This window comes from Mustela nigripes, chromosome 1, assembly GCF_022355385.1.
Source record: "Mustela nigripes isolate SB6536 chromosome 1, MUSNIG.SB6536, whole genome shotgun sequence".
In the NCBI taxonomy this organism is placed as follows: Eukaryota; Metazoa; Chordata; class Mammalia; order Carnivora; family Mustelidae; genus Mustela; species Mustela nigripes.
Window position 1 is genome coordinate 245,556,230 of NC_081557.1, and position 18,775 is coordinate 245,575,004.

Below are 18,775 nucleotides of genomic sequence, written 5' to 3' on the forward strand. Positions count from 1 at the left end.
GACGTTCTCGACTCCAGATGTATACTATTCGTGGGCATTAAATGAAATTTCACAAGTTCTTTTTCTTTCTCTCAAAGAGCATGCAGAGCAATATAGCAGCGTAGGAAAATAACCCCCTAAATCAGGAGGCGAACTCATTCTGGAAATGATGGGCAGTTTGTATTTTCACGAACCTCTTTCCCGGCAGAACAGCAACACCTCCCCCTTCCACCACCCCCACCCCATCTGGTCTGCTCCCCGCCCCCCAGTTGTTGTCGAAGTCTGGGGGTTGGGACTGGACCCCCTGATTGCGTAAGAGCAAAAAGCGAAGGCGCGATCTGGCTGCGTGGAGATTCAGAGCGCACGGAGTTCGAGAGAAACTTTTATTTTGAAGAGGCCAAGGGGGGGGGCGCTTCATTTCCTGACAGCTATTTACTTAGAGCAAATGATTAGTTTTAGAAGGATGGACTATAACATTGAATCAATTACAAAACGCGGTTTTTGAGCCCATTACAGTTGGAGCTAGAGGGAGAAAAACAGAGGAGGGGACTTCAGGAGAGGACTGGAAACCGTGGACACTTTTAACTCCATATGTAGGATTTTCATTACGAATTGACATAGGAGGAGAAGGTAAGAAAGGAGAAAAAAAAAATGATTTTTGTCTCTAAGAGAAGTTCCTTATCAGGCCCTTTGGGCTCGAAGAGAAGAAACTTGACTCAAACTCTGGGCGATGAGGAAAAAAAAGTTGAATTCCAGCTATGTGTCCCGAGAGTCATTTATGTTTAATAAACTTCACTTGGAGGAAAGATTACCGAGAGCTACAAAGTCTAGGGATTAAAAAAAATTTTTTTTTCCAGACCTATTTTTAAAAGCAGTGTTTTTCTAACAACTCTATAGCCTCCCAACGAAATTGTTTAGGCTTACATTTTTGAGGTTTCTTTTGGGGTTGGGGGTGGTATTCGTGTATACTGGGACGAGCACCAAGTAATGCTGGGAGTGGGGGCAGAGGTGTTTGCCCTCTTCTTGGCAGTAGGTCCTGGAAGGCGACAGGTTTTTAATGAGTATTTTCATTCCTCGCCCGCGGTTTGGCGGGACAGCGCTGCAGCGGGTGGTGTGGAGCGCGGCTGAAGGGCTGGGGGAGGCGGAGGGAGAGGAGCGCCGAGTGGGGCGCGGAAGGGGGTTGCGAGGAGGGGAGGCGTGAAGGGCTCGGCTGGAGAGGGCCGGACCTCGGGTGCCAGCCGGGGGCACATGGCGCCGGCCGAGGGCGCGTAATTACTGGACCGCGCAGAGCGCCGGGTGCGAGCCGGGGCCAGACACAGCACAACCGGGGCGGCTGCAAGACGAGCAGAGGGGGCGCGGACGGGGGCGAGGGTTTGGGGGGACTCCCCAGCCGTTTGCGGGATCAGTGAAGTGTGAGGGAGAGCGGGCGCCAGTCCCGCAGTGCGCTGGGGTTGCGCGCCCGAGTGCGGGGGCGCAGGCGGCGCGGGCGGGCAGGCGGTCTGGAGTAATGACAAACACATTTGGCCGCGAGTGAAGAAGTCGTCGTCGCCTCGCATTCCAGCAAGTGGGTTTGAGGAATTTCGTACTGCGCTCCAAGGGGCCCTCATTGTGCGCTGTGGTCCCCACCCCCACTCGTCTCTGCGCGTCCCCTTTCCTCGGTGGAATCTTTTTTTTTTTTTTTTTTTTAATTTTTTTATTTGCAAAGCCCGGGGTTCTATTGCTGCCCAGTCCCGGTCACAGGAAGGAAAGGAGGGGGATCGCCAGAAAAGTGCAAAACTTTTCTTAAGGGAAGTTAGGGACGACTCGGAACGGGAAAACTTGTTTCCCAGGTAAGAGAAAGATGGTAGGCGAACTGGCCTCGTCACCTTCCTCCGGGCACCTGAGTTTAAGACCCGCCCCCCCTTGCGTGTCCCTTTCCTCGCGTGGCACTCGCCGCTTGCACTCGCCCTGCGCTGCTTCAGCCTCTCCAGTGCCCCGATTTCACTCTTTGCTCCGGCCTCCTTGCCTGCTTCGGAGCCCTCTCCTCGCACCCCTCCTTCCTCTTCCGTCTGTCCTCATGGAAGTCGGTTTTTACTTGTGATATTAACTTCTCCCGGTTGTGCTGGGGAAACGGGCGGCGTCGGTTTGGCTCGGAAACAGCTGGGATCAGAGGTTCTGTTCGGAAAGGGTCGCAGCCAGCTCAGAGCCAGAGGGGCCCGAGTACGACTGCCCCGGGGGCCAGGAACCGGGGTGTTGCCTGGCCAGGTGTTGCCAGTGCTGCCAGTGCCCTGGCCAAACGTCTCCGACGGGAAGAAGTGCTGGGCCGTCTGTCTGTTGGCTGTGCGTCTAGCCAGCAGCCGGATCGCCTGTCCCTCTGCTTCCCTAAGACCTCAGGATTGCAGAACGAGTGCTTGGAAGAACTTGCCACTCACCCCATCTGCCAGGGTGAGAGGCAAACCCGGGCTCGAGAGGGAGTGTGGATGGCCTTTATCAGGTCCGGACTGCCCCGAGCCCGGCCCAGCTGCCTGGAAAAGCCCCGGGCTGCGCTGTGTGGGAAATGGATTTTTGGCTCCGCAGCCGAATTGCTCAACGTTTTGGGCCGCCTCGTCTCGCCGCAGTCGCTCGCGACCAGAACTAGGCAGCTTTTTAGGGCAGGGAGATATCCAGAGCACACGGGCAGGACAGTCAGGCGCACAGCTCACGGGACTAGCACCCCTCAGCCCAGCGAGCGTCCGGGCTGCTGGAGGGCAGGGAGAGCCACTCCGGGCTTGCCTCCTCAGCCGCAGCCCTGGTGGCTTCGGCTTTAACATCGCCCACCCTTCACCCGCTTCTGACCCACTCGGACCCTGGCGCTTCTGCTTTGCATTCCTTCCCAGTTTTCTTTACCTTTTGGTTTCCTCCTTCTTGGTTTCCCTCTTTACACTCTCTTATAATAAAGGGGCCCTTCCTCCGCTCCCCGACAGGCGAGAGCCCGTCCATCCCCGTTTTGACACCCTGGTCAGTCCCCGCTTCGAGCCTCTTACACAGTGGTGTTTTTGGTTTGACCCAAGTGTAGCTTGGGTGAGTCCCCACAGCGGGGGTGGGGGGTGGGGCTGGGGGTGGGGGAGGGGCCGGGAAGGAGTGGGTAGCTGACCCTCGGGCCTTGCACCAGTTGTTAAGTGGACCGAGAGGAACTCGAAGCAGAACCGCGGCTCCCGGCCCCAGGTCGCTTTCTTGCTGGGGCGCGGACTGGGGAGGGGTGCAGGGGGAGGGGCAACAGGCCGGGCTTTCCAGCTGCAAACTCGTCTGGCGCCGAGGCGGGCCCGTTTTGTGCCTCCTGGGGACCGGCCGTGGGCGGCGCACAGCGCCTGGACGCGTCCTGCAGACGTGGTGGCCAGCGCCTTCGTGCAGACTCCAGCGGGTGGACTCCCTCTGGCCTCCGGGAGCTGCGACAGGGCTGCGTGTTGCTGATGGACGAGTGGCAGTTCCGGGGGAGAAGCTAAAGCCTGGTCGGTGACGGAAAGGTGCGGCTCTCAGCGTTCCTTGAGTCTTGGTTCGAGGGGCCCTCGAGCAGCCTCAGCCGTCGGGGTGCGAGGGGGTAGGTCCCGCGCGGGATGCAGGCTCCGGGCAAATTGCTTTTCTCTGCTGCGCCCTGGTCGGGCTCTGCCGCTGCATGTCTAATGGTGAAGTGGCTCTGCGGCGTTTCCTTTTGTTTAAAACGGAACAGAGAGTCGGGAATCTGTTGGAAAATAGGTTGGAGTAGCTACACAGGACCTCGGGTTTGGGGCGCTCCACTCCCAGCCAACCGCAGTCCTCCCCTTCCCGGAGAGAGGGAAGCGAGGGGCGCGCGCGGGCGCGAGAGTGCACTGGGCAGCGGGGACAGAAGGGACCATGGGGGGGGGGGGGGGCAGGGGGGGAGGTTCGGTTCTTTAAAGACGAGGAGGGGTCGCAGTCTCAGCGCTCCGCGGCCGCCTTTGCCAGCGGCTGCCCGCGACCGTGTGGCTCTCGGGCCCATAGGAGGCGCTGGCGCGCGGCTGTAACCCTAAACCCCGGCCGCTCTCCCTCCCACCCCTCCCGGCCCCCTCTCAGGTCTCCGCCGAAAACAATGCAAACGCCCAGCGTCGTGCTTCGAGCGCCGCGGCCTCCGCCGCTCTGAGGCCGGGAGTGCGGCCGGTCGGGACGTTCAGCTCCGACCGAGCGGGCGGTCGTCACCACCCGCCCCGGAGTGACAGCGGCCGAGGGCGTGGGGGCGGCGAGAAGGGAAGCGGCCGGCGCGCGTTCGTGTGCAGCAGCGGGGCCGGAGGCGTGACCGTGCGGAACCTCCCCGGCGAAGCTGGTCGGGCCGCCGGGCCCGAAGGCGCTGTCGGGGACCCGGACCCGGAGCCGGAGCCGGAGCGGCGGGCGGGCTGGGGAAGATTCGCGGGGCCGCTGCGCCCTCTAGTGGCCGTCCGGAGCGCGCGCCCGGTTCTCCTCCTGCCTCTGGCGCTCGGCGAGGCGGACCCGTCAGAGCGCGGCGCTGGGCTCGAGGGCCCCGGGCGGACCGACCCCGTCAGCTTCGCCGCGGCCCCAGGGCCTCGGACAGACGCCTGCAGGCACGGTGCGTGTGGGTCGGGAGGAGCTCGGGGGGGCGGCGTGCAGGGTTTGGGGATGCGCTGGGGGCGTCGTCGTGATTGAGTGTGGGACCAGCGGAGGAGGGCGCAGGGGATGAGGTCCCGGGTGCTTTTGGGGGTAGCCGAGGACTTCAGAGACCCTCACAGGGTCTCCGGCGCGGGCGGTCCTTGGCTGTTTTGCGACCCTACGCTGTTGAGCCACGGGAACAGTCGTTTCCAGTCCGCCCGCGGTTCTCGGCTGCGCGGCGGCCGTCGCGGCCCCCGCCGGGCGGGTTTTGTTTTTTTTTTTTGCGATGGGTGACAGTGGCCTGAGAACTGATGGGGCTGCCTGGCCAGGGTCATGGCGTCGCAGTCGGCCACCCGGCGCGGGCCAGGTCGTTTCTCTCCTGCGGGTGTGCGCCATCCCCGGGGTGGCGAGAGCGTGGGGGGAAACAAAGCCCCGGATCCCCCGACCTCCTCTCGAGGGGCTTCTCCTGCCGAACCCTCGGAACTTGTGCGGCCCGGTGTGGCAGCGCCGTCTTCCGGGCTCCCGAGGCCCCGCGGCCCTAGCCGGCTCGCTCGCAGCGACGGTGCCGGTGGTGCCTGTCCCCCGCCTCCCCAAATTCTCCCAGGGCTCCGAGGACAGTGGAGCATTTTCGGCAACAGTTTGCTTCTTCCTGCTTCCATTCTCTGGGCTCTGGACTGAGGTCACCGTGACACCTAAAAGTACGATGGGAGAATGGAAGAGATTGGAAGTTAAGATTTGGGACATTTTAGCACAGAACTTCCAGCGGTGTGTATGTGTGTGTCTCCACGGAGTCCGGGACGCGCGTCCTTGGACCAACACTGTCATCTGCTGGCCATACTTGAGAACTGCAACGACCCTCTGGGAATGGGCTTCGCGGAGATTCTAATCAAGTTGTGGCTTGAGGAAGATGCATTCCCTGCCTGGTAACCAGGTGGAAGGTGACGACGCGTTTCTTACTGCAAAGCTGCAGAAATCACGGGGCTGATCGCATTTGTTTTGTGGACTTTTGTGTAGTTTCTGCCTTAAGTTTGTTCTTCGCATTTGTGTAGTGAGCAAGCTGCAGCCATATCACGTCTGACTCTCAGAGCAGATCTGTCCAGAAGCTGGGTGGGTATTTGCATATCCCTTAATGAGTGCGGCGCTGGAGTCAGGAGCTTGGTGATCTTGGGTTCAGGTGCACTGTAAGCGACTACACCCAGCTTTGTTTGTCTCATTGAGTCACACCAGTTTGGCGACAATGAAGAGGAAGTCTCCTTTCAGTTGGTGGCTAAGTATCTGGTGCAGAAGAGCAGAAAGGTTTACGGGCTCCGATTGTCCCATAAAATGCTCCCGTGTGAAATAATACTCCAGCCACCACCCATCCCTGGAACGTCTGATGGAGCGCACGCAGGGAGATCAGAACGGCAAAACGCCATCTAGTGGGGTGCGGATCCTGGTAAATACACCCTCCTGTGAAGTTGCCACCGGCGTCGACCCGCATTTTGGATTGCTGGGGCTAGAACTAGGAGACGGGCTAGAACGTTTGTCGCAGGATAAAGTGGGATATGTAATTTTCACAGTTAGAATTAACTTAGAGCTGAAATTAACCGAGCCTTGGAAATCTGAATCTTGAGGTTGTCAGTGGCTTTGGGGACCGTGAGAGAGTCTCCTGTGGCCTTTAATCATGCCAGGGCGGGGTGAAATTCAAGATTCAGCGGCTCCGCGGCGGGGTCCGTTGAGCCGTTGGCGATTCGGGGGCTAGCTTTCTGGATTTCTGAGAAGGCCAGCCTGCTCTCACTTCTCGAAATAGTGCCCAAGCTCTGTTTACTCTCTAGCTTAGCATGTTGTCTTTGGTTATTGAGTTGCTTTCCAAGGCTCTTCACTTGTGTTTGCAGAACAGGGGGGTGGAAGCCCATTAAGGACAGTGGGTGCAAACAGATTTCTTTTTCTAATGTGATCATGTGTGCTGGTTTGAATTAAAACAGCCTGCCTTGATCGTCCAGCAGCAGGCCTTCATCTAAGCTGAGTTTAGATCCTTGTCTTCAGTATGCAGGCGATGAAGGGCAAGTTCAAAGGCCTCTGGGTCTGACTTTCTCAATAAGTAGAAGTTAAAAGAGTTACTCTGACGTTCATTTCATCTCAGACATTTGGGCAGGGGGTCACCTGGGTGGCACAGTTGGTTGAGTGTCCCAGTGACTCATGATTTCAGCTCAGGTCATGGTCTCGGGTTTGTGAGATCCAGCCCTGTGTCAGCTCCGTGCTGAGCAGAGAGTCTGCTGGGATTCTCTCTCCCTCTCCCTCTGCTCCTCCTCCCCCCACTCATGCTCTTTCTCTTTCTCTTTCAAATAAATAGTCTTCATAAAACATCTTCGGAGTCTGCAGGACTCTTAGGTCGATATAAAAACCAATGGCTGCAGTTTTCAAAGCGCGCTTGACTAAACTGTAACTTAGTCTTTATAATAACGTGGCAAGGCAAGCCAGCAAGTTAGGTGTTACCATTCCTTATAATAGAAGAAGAGCCAGAGGTTCAGAGAGATGAACTAAGCAAGCATCGATATAGGATGAACCTAGTCCAAAGCGGTTTCCACCGTACTTCGGAGACAAGGAATGAGAAAGACCAGGGAATGCCATGGAGGAACCACGGGTCCCTTGGCCTGAGCGAGAACGTGGCACACATCTCTTTTCCCTATTTCTCTTAACCCTTGGCCTTGATTTCTGCGTTGTGGTTATAGAGGATGAAGCCTGAAACCAACTTGTAGCTGGCATGAGAAGATACGATTATGATTTTTTAACAAAACAGATTTGGATGAAGTCCGCTGCTCTCCTTGCAAAGTGGTTGGTTCTTGCTGACTCCTTTCTCTGAATCTGTACAGTTACTTGTGTTTGCGCATCTGACTATTGGATATGCTCCAGGATGGGTGAGTGGGTGGGGTCTACTGATGACGGGTTGGCGTGTACTCCCTGGGTGGACAAGCCCCAGAAATAACGAGCCAGACTCTTTGAGATCCTTGCTATGTGCCCAGTAGGCAAGGAGGCCTTCCTCTCCTGTTGTTTTCCATTGTCTCTCTGTAGGGCAAATGCTGCAATTACTCACGATGAAATTGTCTTGAGTTGCATATGAGTAATGACGCGAAACTTCCCAAATATGCCTGGGTTTCTAGCCAGGGAACTACTCTTATCAGAGAAGGGAGTTGGAAGTCTTCGGCAAATACATGTTGATTCTCAGTGTTGGGATCGTTATCACTGGCTCTCCGGTCTCGCTCTCATTGCCCACGTAGCTTGTCACTAAAGATTCCTCCCTGGCAACAGGGCTTCTGTATCTGTAGGCACAGAAGGAAAGCTGGTGGGGCTGGCCCAGGGCAAAATGCTCCTCAGAGCCCTTCTCCTAAGCTCGGGAATGCTTTAAAGATGCACCATTGGCAAGTCCTGCTCCAGAAATACAGGATATAAATGTGATAAAACCCAAGACATCAAGCTGGCTCTGGAGGGCTCCTTTGAAGTTGGCTAAGTGGATTATCAGTGGGAGGCTGATATTTATATGTACAAACACACAGGCCGTAACTGCTAATTGTGGTAAATCAGGCTGGCTGGCCTGGCTCGGGGACCTGCTGTGCCCGTCACCACAGCAGTGAGGAAACCCTGCAACCCCTGCCCCCCTCAAGCTCCCGGGTACATGCCAGGAGCCTCAGAAGCCATCAGCGAGCCAGCATTGTGCAAATTGCATTTGGGTTCAAGCGCTGCAATTGTATTTCTCTCACTAGGGTGAGCAGAGAAGGGAAACAGGGCCCCAATTTGCATGAGGAAATAGTGCTGGGAGAGGGAGGGAGGAGACACACAAGGCTGAAGCACTGACCTTCCCTTGAGGGAGACCATATGGTGAATTGGAGAGAGCATGGCTTTTGCATCACACAGACTTCGTGTTAGAATTCTGGCTTTAGCGCTCACTGTGTGACTTGGGGTGACTTGCTAAACTTCTCTGAGCCTCAGCTGGCACTTTTAATTAAAATCAAGTATGTCTCAGGGTTATTATTAGTAGACATGGCATACAGATTTAGCATGTGTTTCCTGTCCAAGCCTCCCCTCCCCGCCCCCTGCCAGCATTCTGCCTTTCACTCTGTCTTCCTCCTGCATTTTCGCGGTAGAATTTGATGTAGCAGAAATCTGGGTTGTGCATATTGGGCCATCTGAAAGCAAAAATGCACAGTGAGGGGCTAACCACAAGCATACATGGAGCTTTTTGTTGTTGTGTTTTCTTGGTTTGTCTGTTTTAGGCCAATTGACTCAAGAATCATGAACACATCTTAGTTTCCAAAGCTAGCCGTGGAACAAATGAAATCCCATGAAGGCCTTCCATTGCATGCTTTGGGGTTTTGAGCAAGGCAGGGACCCTGGACATCCCAGGCTAAAATCACTTAGGTGATTTTTTTTGGTGGGATATCCTAAGGCTTGCATCCCCACTGGTCCTCCCCCTGCCCCACCCCATCCACACCTCTGCATGGCAGAGGGACGTCCTTCAATTGACATGGGTTTTGACTTTAAAAAACATGACATCAGAAAGGCTCCTCCATTAAAAAAAAAATACTTGCTGTAGCCAAAGCATCTTTTTTTTGCAAAGGTTGTGGAGGATGTGGACTTCACCACATACTCTCTGTAGCAAAACATGCCATTGACAACCTATTTTGAGTGAAAACAGCTCCATTAATGGAAGTTGAGTAAATAACGTGGTGCTTTTCACATTCTTCATTTCAGTGGGTTAAAAGGAACAGATCTTCTATACACTTGGATGCATTCTGAGACCATAAAAGCCAGACTTTTCTGGAATTTGGAAGCTGTGTGCGATCCAAAAGGGTTTCAGCTTCAGATGGCTCCTGTCATGATCCTGGGGTCCCTTTGGGCTGTGGGATTCTTTTTTAGGTATCTTAACGGCTTTAACCATGAATCTTAAGGTGAGGTATTTTCGACTAACATGATGCTGTTAACGTTTTCCATATTGCAAAGCACAAAAAGAACGAGGCTCACTGGTGGTTTTATTGGCTAACGCTGCTTCTGTTTGACGTTTGATTTTCCAGTTTTCTGGAATGATGGGGACCTCCCTTGTGGCCCTGCTGATCTTAGGCTGTCTCCTGCCAGGTAAGGATCCCAGTACTCTTTGACTTCATTGTTCTGGGGGAAGCCTTGCCTTCTAAGTTCTGTGCTCTGGGAGTGTGTTCCCAGTGCTCAGCAAACACAGTCCAAAAGTGGGGGGGGGGGATTCGAAAATGATGAGAAGTTAATGTAGAATGACCACAGACCTTCAGTGCCCTTTGCTGTATCCTGTTAACTCCAGTTAAGGAATGCTCACCAGTGGTAATTTTAATATACGTATAATCCTGGCATGGAAACGTGGTAGGAATAATAGCCTAAATTTTGCCCACCGCGCTTTTTCCCTGGGACATGGGTTTCCGGAGACTTCATGAATGTTCGAAGGAAATAATTCATGTCCAGGGAATCATACCTGTCTTTAAGTGGAACATGCTTAGATTGCTGGAAAAATCTTGGAGCCGTCTTTCCCTCTTGCAATCTGATTGGTAGCATATTTGACTCTTGGGAAATCTTACTGACATTTTCTACCAGGAGGATATAATTGGGACCATTTGCGGAAACATTTACTAGCACTTTTTAGTGTTCATCCAGATGTTTGTACGTCACAGATGTTCACCGGGAGCCCAGTGTTTTTCTGGCGGGAGGAGTTAAGTCTGTTCGTGTCTGTAGGGCTTAACCTATATGGGCATGTTAGCAGGAAGCAAGGTCAGTGGCTCGGTAGTTCCAAATTCCACCAAGGATACCCCGCCTGCAGGAGTGGGTGACCAGAGGCACTTGTGACTTCAGCCTGGAGCTACAAGTCACCGTGGGCGCATAGTGCAGTTGGGTTGGGCTCCAAAGGAGGTCAGAGACCACTGATTAATAATGAAGTCAAAATATCTCTTCTGTTTTATAGGGGAAGCGGGACTAAAGTTTTAGGCTCTAAGATGAACTTAGAGTTTTAACTCTTGGACTTTAAATATTCTCCCTTAAAAAAGTTAAAATCCAGGGGCTCTCAGGTTGGCTCAGGCAGTAGATAGAGCGGGACACGCTTCATCTCAGGGTCATGAGTTCAAGCCCTGTGTTGGGTGCAGAGCCTACTTATAAATAAAACTAAGTTAAAATTAAAATCTCTATCATCCGGGACGCCTGGGTGGCTCAGTTGGTCGGACGACTGCCTTCAACTCAGGTCATAATCCTGGAGTCCCTGGATCGAGTCCCGCATCGGGCTCCCAGATCCACGGGGAGCCTGCTTCTCTCTCTAACCTTTTTCTCGCTCATGCTCTCTCTCACTGTCTCTCTCTCAAATAAATAAATAAAATCTTAAAAAAAAAAATCTCTATCCTCCTGCTTGGGTTTCTGGGAGGCCATTAGCGAGAAGGCATGCCCGAGTGTCGTGCAGAATGGAAGAGACTAGTTCTTGAGCACAAACCTGCTTTGTGCGTTGTGCAGCCTCCCTGGCCCGGTCCTCACCCCATTCCCTACGAAGGGGAGCGCCTGCAGAGCCTGTGGACACTGAAGAAGCCACATGTGCTCGCGTCTCCGCCCTCTTGGGATATTTTATGGTCACACATGGGAGTCTGAAATAGGGAATGGGAATCCGGCGTCCTCTCTCCCATCTGAGTGTTCGCTGGGGTGAGTCCCGGGGTGGGGTGAGGCTTCTGAGGCCTTTGGAGCATTTGCTGCTCTCAGCAGATGCGGCGGCTGTTAGAATGGGGGGCCTTTCATGGGCATCCAGGCTAACGGATTTTTGCGCAGAAGCGGTCATTGTTCCCGTAAGCCGCGGCTGTTGCCGCTGTCAGTTCCCTGGGTGAGACGGTCCTTTCTGGCGGCGCCTATTCAGAGCCTGTTTCCTTTTACAGGGCCCGGCCTAATCCTCTGCCAGCTTTCATTACCCTCGATCCTTCCAAACGAAGATGAAAAGGTCGTGCAGCTGAATTCGTCCTTTTCTCTGAGATGCTTTGGGGAGAGTGAAGTGAGCTGGCAGTACCCCATGTCTGAAGAAGAGAACCCCAATGTGGAAATCAGAAATGAGGAGAACAACAGCGGCCTCTTTGTGACTGTGCTGGAAGTGGTCAATGCGTCCGCGGCGCACACAGGCCTGTACACTTGCTATTACAACCACACGCAGACGGAGGAAATGGAGCTCGAAGGCAGACACATCTACATCTATGTGCCAGGTGAGCTGTGCGGGGGGCCCCCTCCTTCCCCCGAACCCCGCGCGTGACCCACCCCACCCCTCCCCCCCACCGCCACCAGCCCGGTTAACGTCTGGAGAAATAGGAACATCATAAATGTGTAAGGGAGAAAACTTGGAAAGTACGAGAGAACGCACATTAAATCAAGGTCGCTTGGGAGACCATTATCAAGAAATATTTATGGGGGACGTTTGGAAACCACGTGAAGTTTTAGAAATCATTTGTACCATAGCATGTTTTATTCACGTTCTGCAAAAAATCTGAAATGATCTCGTTTTGGTTCAGCCAAGTTTGACAAGTGTTTGGTTTATTTATTGTGTGTCAGGCCCTGGGTGAAGTGTTGGGGACACGAAAAGTAAGTAGGTAGATGGTGTCTTGGAGGTGCTTATCGTTTCTTTTACTAGCTTCTCAATAACCAGGCTATTTTTTTCAGATGGAATGAAATACATATTTTTGATTAATTAGGGGGAGGTTTTCCTTTGATTAAAATTTGGGGCAAATTGATACTGATGATGCTGTCTCTGACCGGTGAGAAGCAGGTGCCAAGACAGGAGTTAAAATGGGATGAAGCACACTAGGGATTGAGGAGGGGGCAGCCTGTGAAGGATCCCACAGAGCCTGCCTGGAAGGGCTGTCTACCTATGTTGTCGGTGTGACCTTAAATGGAGGAGAGAAGGAAGGAAGGTAGAGTAGATGAGTCCTAGAACTCTGCGTTGAGAAAGTCTAAGAGGCTGAGGAACCCCAGTTCCCCACAGCCCTTGGCTAGTGACCCCTCCGGATGGCATGGCCTTGGGGTGTGATGGGTTTCAGAGCCTGCCCTTAGAGTGGAGGACAGTGTGGTGCTTCTCCCAGTCGACGCGTTAATCAGCCAGGCTTAGCCATGAGCTTGAGATTCATTTGGTTTGCCACCCAGCTAGTATTCCCCGTGCCCTCCTTGCAGTGATCGAAATCCCCATCTGTATCTGTGTCTTGTGTCTTCGATGTTCCTTTGTGCCTCTCTGTCTCTCTGTGTCTCTGAGTCTATACCATCTCTGTCTGTATCCATCTCTGTCTGTGTCCATCTCTGTATCCATCTCTATCTGTATCCATGTCTTGTCCATCTCTGTCTGTATCTGTCTTTATCTGTATCCATCTCTGTCTGTATCTGTCTCTGTATCTGTCTCTATCTGTATCCATCTCTGTCTGTATCTGTCTCTGTCTGTATCTGTCTCTATCTGTATCCATCTCTGTCTGGATCCATCTCTGTATTCATCTCTATCTGTGTATATTGGCTTCTACCAAGGACAGTTGTTTAAAGGAGGGCCATGATGTTATTCAAACATCACATAGATAGTGCATAATGGTAGGAATGACTTGCATTTTTAAAGGAAGCCTTGGCTGTTGTGTTAGAAATATCAAACTGTATATTTTAACCTGAGATGAATTTGTAGCTTTGCTGAAATCTTGACGAACAGAGTTCAGGGATGTGGAACTCTGAACATGAACTCAGGTAACAGCAGTCTTCGTACTTAAATTAAAAGAGGCTATAGTTGGATTACTTGGCTTAAAGCAGACAGATATACAAACTGTTGATAACTCTTGCCATCCTGTTTTGGCAGAGGTGAGGTAAGGGGGTCTCTGAAGTATATCTTCCTATCTTTCTGCCTTTTCCTTGTAAGTTCTCCCCAGCCCCCAAATCGGCTGCTCTTCTTGTCCTCTGTAACTGTGGGCGGCCCATGGGATCTAGACCCTCTTTTCATGACACTCTTAACTGTCTGGACCCTCCTTCCTAAAAATAAAAGGTTTTGTTTTAAGAAGGGTAGGCATTTAGAATGTCACCCCAGCTTTGTTCACACATAAATGCCTCCTGCTTTGAAGAGAATGGAATATGGGCTTGTTAAAGGCATATGGTGTTTTGATCTTTTGTTTGTTTTGATCTCTTAAGATTGTCCAAAAATTCTTGTTCCTCCCTTCCCCTCAGCACAAATGTCATCCAAGTAGGCTCTGAACTGCTGTCAGTTAGAGATGATCTTACCTGTACCGGTGGAGAGTAAGGGGCCCTTCAGAACCCAACGTTTGACACCCTTAGAACTCCTTACTGTAGTAGCTTACATAGCTAGTTTTCTTTTAGAAATAAAATTCTCAGGCTGTGGAACTGTAAATTGTTTATTACTTGACAGATTATTTTTTAATAGATCCTCTGTACTACTTTTCAGTGATATTGACTATAGGCAATAGGATTTTTTGAAATTAGGAATATTTTCTCTTGTTTCGAATAGACTTGGTGATTGATCATTTTTTCAATAGTGCTTAAATTTTGATTTCAACTCCTAGCTAATTTATAGTCATCACCAGCCTTTTTTTTTTTTCCCACTAGGGTACAGGTATATTGGTGGGGTTCATACTTGTGTTATTTTGTTGTTCATACTATATTTTATTTTGTTCATACAAAACAGCCTTCTAGCTCTTACGATGGTTAATATCATTGTGAACATTCTGGATATAGGTGAAGGTATCATTCATACCTAATGCGATTTCATGCCAGTGAGATAATTTTTCTGAGTATAATAGGTAAAGGTGAAGGTAATGCCTAACGTGTTTTTCTCTCTTCGCCAAACCACAGACCCAGATGTAGCCTTTGTACCTTTGGGAATGACCGATTATTTAGTCATCGTGGAGGAGGATGATTCTGCCATCATACCTTGTCGCACGACTGACCCCGAGACTCCGGTCACCTTGATAAGCAGTGACGGGGTGGTGCACGCCTCCTATGACAGCAGACAGGGCTTCAATGGGACCTTCAGCGTCGGGCCCTATATCTGTGAAGCTACCGTTAGGGGGAAGAAGTTCCAGACCATTCCATTTAATGTTTATGCTCTAAAAGGTACTTGCTTCTTCTCTCTCCTTTACATAAGAGTTAAAAAAAGAATAATTCAATGTATATGGATGGGATTTTTAAAAAATCATAGTCCCTAGTAATGGAGACCCTAAATATTTGGGGATTTCGCACCCCACCTTTGCCATAAAATGTTAGGCTGCCATCTGTGTCTGAAGTAATACTAAGCTTAGCATTACTAACTGGCAAATGCTCCTTTATCCCAGTAAGATTTCCTATTTCATCAGTTGACTTCAAAATACTGTGAGGAATTCTTTTCTCGCATAAGCCTCTTACTGTTGTACCCACATTCCTGACTGCAGAGGCCCTAAATACAAACACACACCTGTGGGGGGTAGATGCCTCGATTAACTTCAATAACTTAAGATTCTGATTCTGAGCGAAGCTTGTTGCTGTAGTCCTGCCTTTGATGTGAATGGTTCATGTGAATGGGAAGGAAGAATGTGTGTTCAGGGTCAGAAGTTTGGGGTTAGCAAATGCTACTGAACGCTGGGTAAGGGCCTTTTTATGCCAGCGCTGTGCTTGGTTCTAGAAAAGAACTGAGAATAGCTGAGTAGCAGGTCGGGGAGAGAGAGAGGGGTAGGGGAGGAGCAGAGTGCCCAGAGCAGTGCTGGTCAGTCAAGGCTGGTTGATGAAATGAGTAAATACATCCATAAAGCTGGTTGCAGAAGAGAAAAGCCATCCTCAACTCAGATGCTCAGGAATGGGGTGCTCTGTTCCATTGGAATTTAGGTTTAGTATGGTTACTGTTGCGTGTGTAGGTATTTTATGTGTGTGTGTGTGTGTACGCTATTTTATAACTGTGCCAAATTACATACGTCAGCACAAAATCAAAGCTGCTGAGACTTTAAACATTTTGTCTTGATCACAGTGGTTTGAAAATTATTTTTTTATGGGCAGCTTGGTGGCTCAGTTTAAGTATCTGCCTCTTGCCTTGCAGTCAGAGTCATATTCTTGGGGTTGTGAGACTGAACCCCGCATCAGGGCTTAAGATCTCGCTCTTCCTTTGCCCCCTCCCCCAAAACAAACACACAAAAAGCTTAAAAAGAAAAGAAAATATTTTTCAGGGTTTTAAAAAGGAAAGCAAACCCAAACCTTACAATGGTTCTTAACTGTATTACGGGTATTGAGGTTCTTGTGTCTGTTCTTCTTTTCAATAGCAACATCAGAACTTGATCTAGAAATGGAAGCTCTTAAAACTGTGTATAAGTCAGGGGAGACGATTGTGGTCACCTGTGCTGTCTTTAACAACGAGGTGGTCGACCTTCAGTGGACGTACCCCGGAGAAGTGGTAGGTACCTGCAGGGCTCTTGGTGGCATGGAGAAGAGCCCAGCAGGCCTGGAACACCCGTCACTGGTGGCGCAGGATCCCAGGCTTCTCAAGAACTCAGCTTCCCATCTCTGCAGTGAGCCTGTTCTACTAGATCACTTCATGGCTCTTTGGGCAGTGGGAGAGGTGGAGACGCTAGCTGCAGCAGACCTGCAGAATCTATGTACGCTGAGCCTTTTTCTTCCCCACAAGTCAGAAAGAAATAGGAAGGTTCTATCTACATGGTTTTGTCTGTCTGTCTGTCTGTCTGTCTATCCAATTCCCTTTCCCTCCTGATTTGTACATTTCTGCTCCCTGTTCTTTTTTTGGCATTTGATAGCTTCTCTCATTTTACCCATTTCTCTCTCCTCTGCTTTGGCTTCCCCTCCTCCTCCTTCTCTGGGGCATCAGTTGGAAGTTGGGCATTTTCACATTCAACCTTAGAACCTCATGCATTGAAGAGACATTCATAGTCTGATACGCATACATCTTCCCTGGCTATGAGGGAGTTTGGTCTCACTGTTCATACTTGATTGGCCTTAATCCTTAAAGCATAAACATTCTGCTCACTTACTGAAAATAGACATTTTCCCCCCAAACCACAGTACCTGCATTTTGGCCCAAAAATACATAATCTAAGTATCAATTTTATAAAACAAAAGTTTTCAACAGGTAATAAAAATAATTCAGGTTTATTTTCATAATGTTACAAAATTGAGAGAAACAGGAGAAGCCACTTCCCAGGACATCACCATTAATATTTTAGGAAGATGAGTCCTTTCGGTACTTGGTATACAGAATAAATGCAATCATTAATTGGTATTAGGCTTTAAATAGTACTTTGTCGTATCCTTTTTCCTTTAGCAGCATAGCACAGACACCTTACTATGCCATTAAATGTCCTTTTAAAATACGATTTTCTAAGGAGCTAGTCTAAGAACATTTTTTTAAAATTAGACTTTATTTTTTTAGAGCTGTTTTAGGTTAGTAGTAAAATTGAGTGGTCGGTACAGAGATTTCCCATTAGCCTCTGCCCAGTGCATGCACAGCTCCCTGTTGTTATCGACAGCCCCGTGGGGTTGGTGGGGAAGGACATTGCAATCTAGGAACCTACATTGGCTCCTCATCCCCACCCATGGGCTGTAGTGTACATGAGGGTTCACTCTTCAGAGCTAGTTTTGAAAGTTGGTTTTCCTCCTCTCCTGCTGTAGAAAGGCAAAGGCATCACCATGCTGGAGGAAATCAAGGTCCCGTCCATCAAATTGGTGTATACGCTGACGGTCCCCGAGGCCACGGTGAAAGATAGTGGAGATTACGAATGTGCTGCCCGCCAGGCCACCAAGGAGGTCAAAGAGATGAAGAAAGTCACCATTTCTGTCCATGGTACATTCTGCTTTCTGAAATGTCAGTCATCCCGGCTGCTCGCGATCCACTCTGGTAATCGTTACTTAATGGAAACTCTTCCCCCTACAGAGAAAGGGTTCATTGAAATCAAACCCAACTTCAGCCCGTTGGAAGCTGTCGACCTACATGAAGTCAAACATTTCGTGGTGGATGTGCAGGCCTACCCCCCTCCCAAGATATCCTGGCTGAAGGACAATCTGACTCTGATTGAAAATCTCACAGAGATCACCACGGACATAGAAAAGATTCAGGAAATCAGGTAAAGAAACAACCCTTGCCACATACGCATTTCTTTTTACTGTTTCCCTCGGGATAGACAGAGGTTTATGCAGGTCTGTGACACATGGATGGATCTAGAAAATGAGCAGTCTGACCTGGGAGATACTTGAAATCAGGTGCCTTTCATGATAACCATTGCCATGGGCTAATACTGTTGATAAATATTTAACAATAAAATGAGAAGAAGGAACTAAAGAGCTGTGTTCCCAATGAAAGACTATTTCCTGCATCCAGGACAGGATGGAGGAAAGGAAGTCAGGTGGGACCCACTTGAGCTGAAGATATTTGATGACATCCACCATCTGTATGGCAAGGAGATAACGTATGATGAGGCCATTCATCACTTAAACCTACATGAAGCAAAACATCACTAGTTTCATCAGAAACACATTTGCCCAAGGGAGGCTTCTGCTGGAAATAGGAGTAGTGGCTGCTTAGACCTGGTTTAGAGCAAATGGATTCTCACTCCCCGAGGAGACAGTCTCCGGCCCCCATCTCTTACGTAGGGGTGGAGTAAGTTACCTTGGCCTCAGTCTCCATGTCTATAAAGTAAGGTTAAGAGGATCTTATGTCCTTCAAGGCAGGGAATTAGACCAGATGACACTTGAGGTCTCTTGCAGTTTTTAAATTCTGATTGGAATCGCAGAGCAGAAGGCACATCCTGCGCTAGGTTTTCTGACCCCGTGCCCTCATCAGAAACACCATGCCAGAGAGGCGCATGTCAGTCCTCTCTTTCTGGCCCTCAGGGAAGAAGGGCAGACCCTCTCCCCTTGGTTCACTTCACCTTGGGACTTGCTTGCTTCTTTGTGAACTAAATCCCATGTGTCACTGAGAAGTAGTATCTGAGCAAACAGAGTTGTATAGCCTCTGGAGTACAGTGATGTTAAGAGTGTCAAGTGCTGAATCTGGAGGGCTTTTCTGATGACACAAGGGGAAGGTGTGCAAAGACATGGGCAGGGCCAAACTTGACTTAGGGCTGTCAGGCCAGAGGAGCAGGGTAGTCTTGGCACAGCTAACCCTTGGGATGCTTGTAGGCATGCTCTCCGCAGGCCAGAGTGAGAGTCAGGACCAGACAAAGCTCACCAGTGGAAAGGTGTGGGAAAGCTGCCTGTGAAA

The 18,775-nt window shown here is 50.5% G+C and overlaps 1 protein-coding gene across 3 annotated transcripts in view; it reads left to right on the top strand.

The window, feature by feature from the left end:
* The first annotated feature begins 459 nt into the window (after positions 1 to 459).
* Positions 460 to 18,775, top strand: part of PDGFRA (platelet derived growth factor receptor alpha) — a 43,038-nt gene continuing 24,722 nt past the window's right edge. Inside the window, exons 1-7 of one of the 3 annotated variants that reach the window (XM_059383932.1) lie at positions 460 to 609; positions 9,603 to 9,663; positions 11,457 to 11,774; positions 14,395 to 14,655; positions 15,828 to 15,958; positions 17,188 to 17,359; positions 17,450 to 17,639. In XM_059383932.1, coding sequence (XP_059239915.1) covers positions 9,612 to 9,663; positions 11,457 to 11,774; positions 14,395 to 14,655; positions 15,828 to 15,958; positions 17,188 to 17,359; positions 17,450 to 17,639 — 1,124 coding nt within the window. In that variant the 5' untranslated portion in view covers positions 460 to 609; positions 9,603 to 9,611. Of the gene's footprint in view, positions 610 to 3,206; positions 3,462 to 4,452; positions 4,535 to 9,602; positions 9,664 to 11,456; positions 11,775 to 14,394; positions 14,656 to 15,827; positions 15,959 to 17,187; positions 17,360 to 17,449; positions 17,640 to 18,775 lie in introns of those variants that run through there. The other 2 variants (XM_059383923.1, XM_059383943.1) reach the window with 2 other exon arrangements.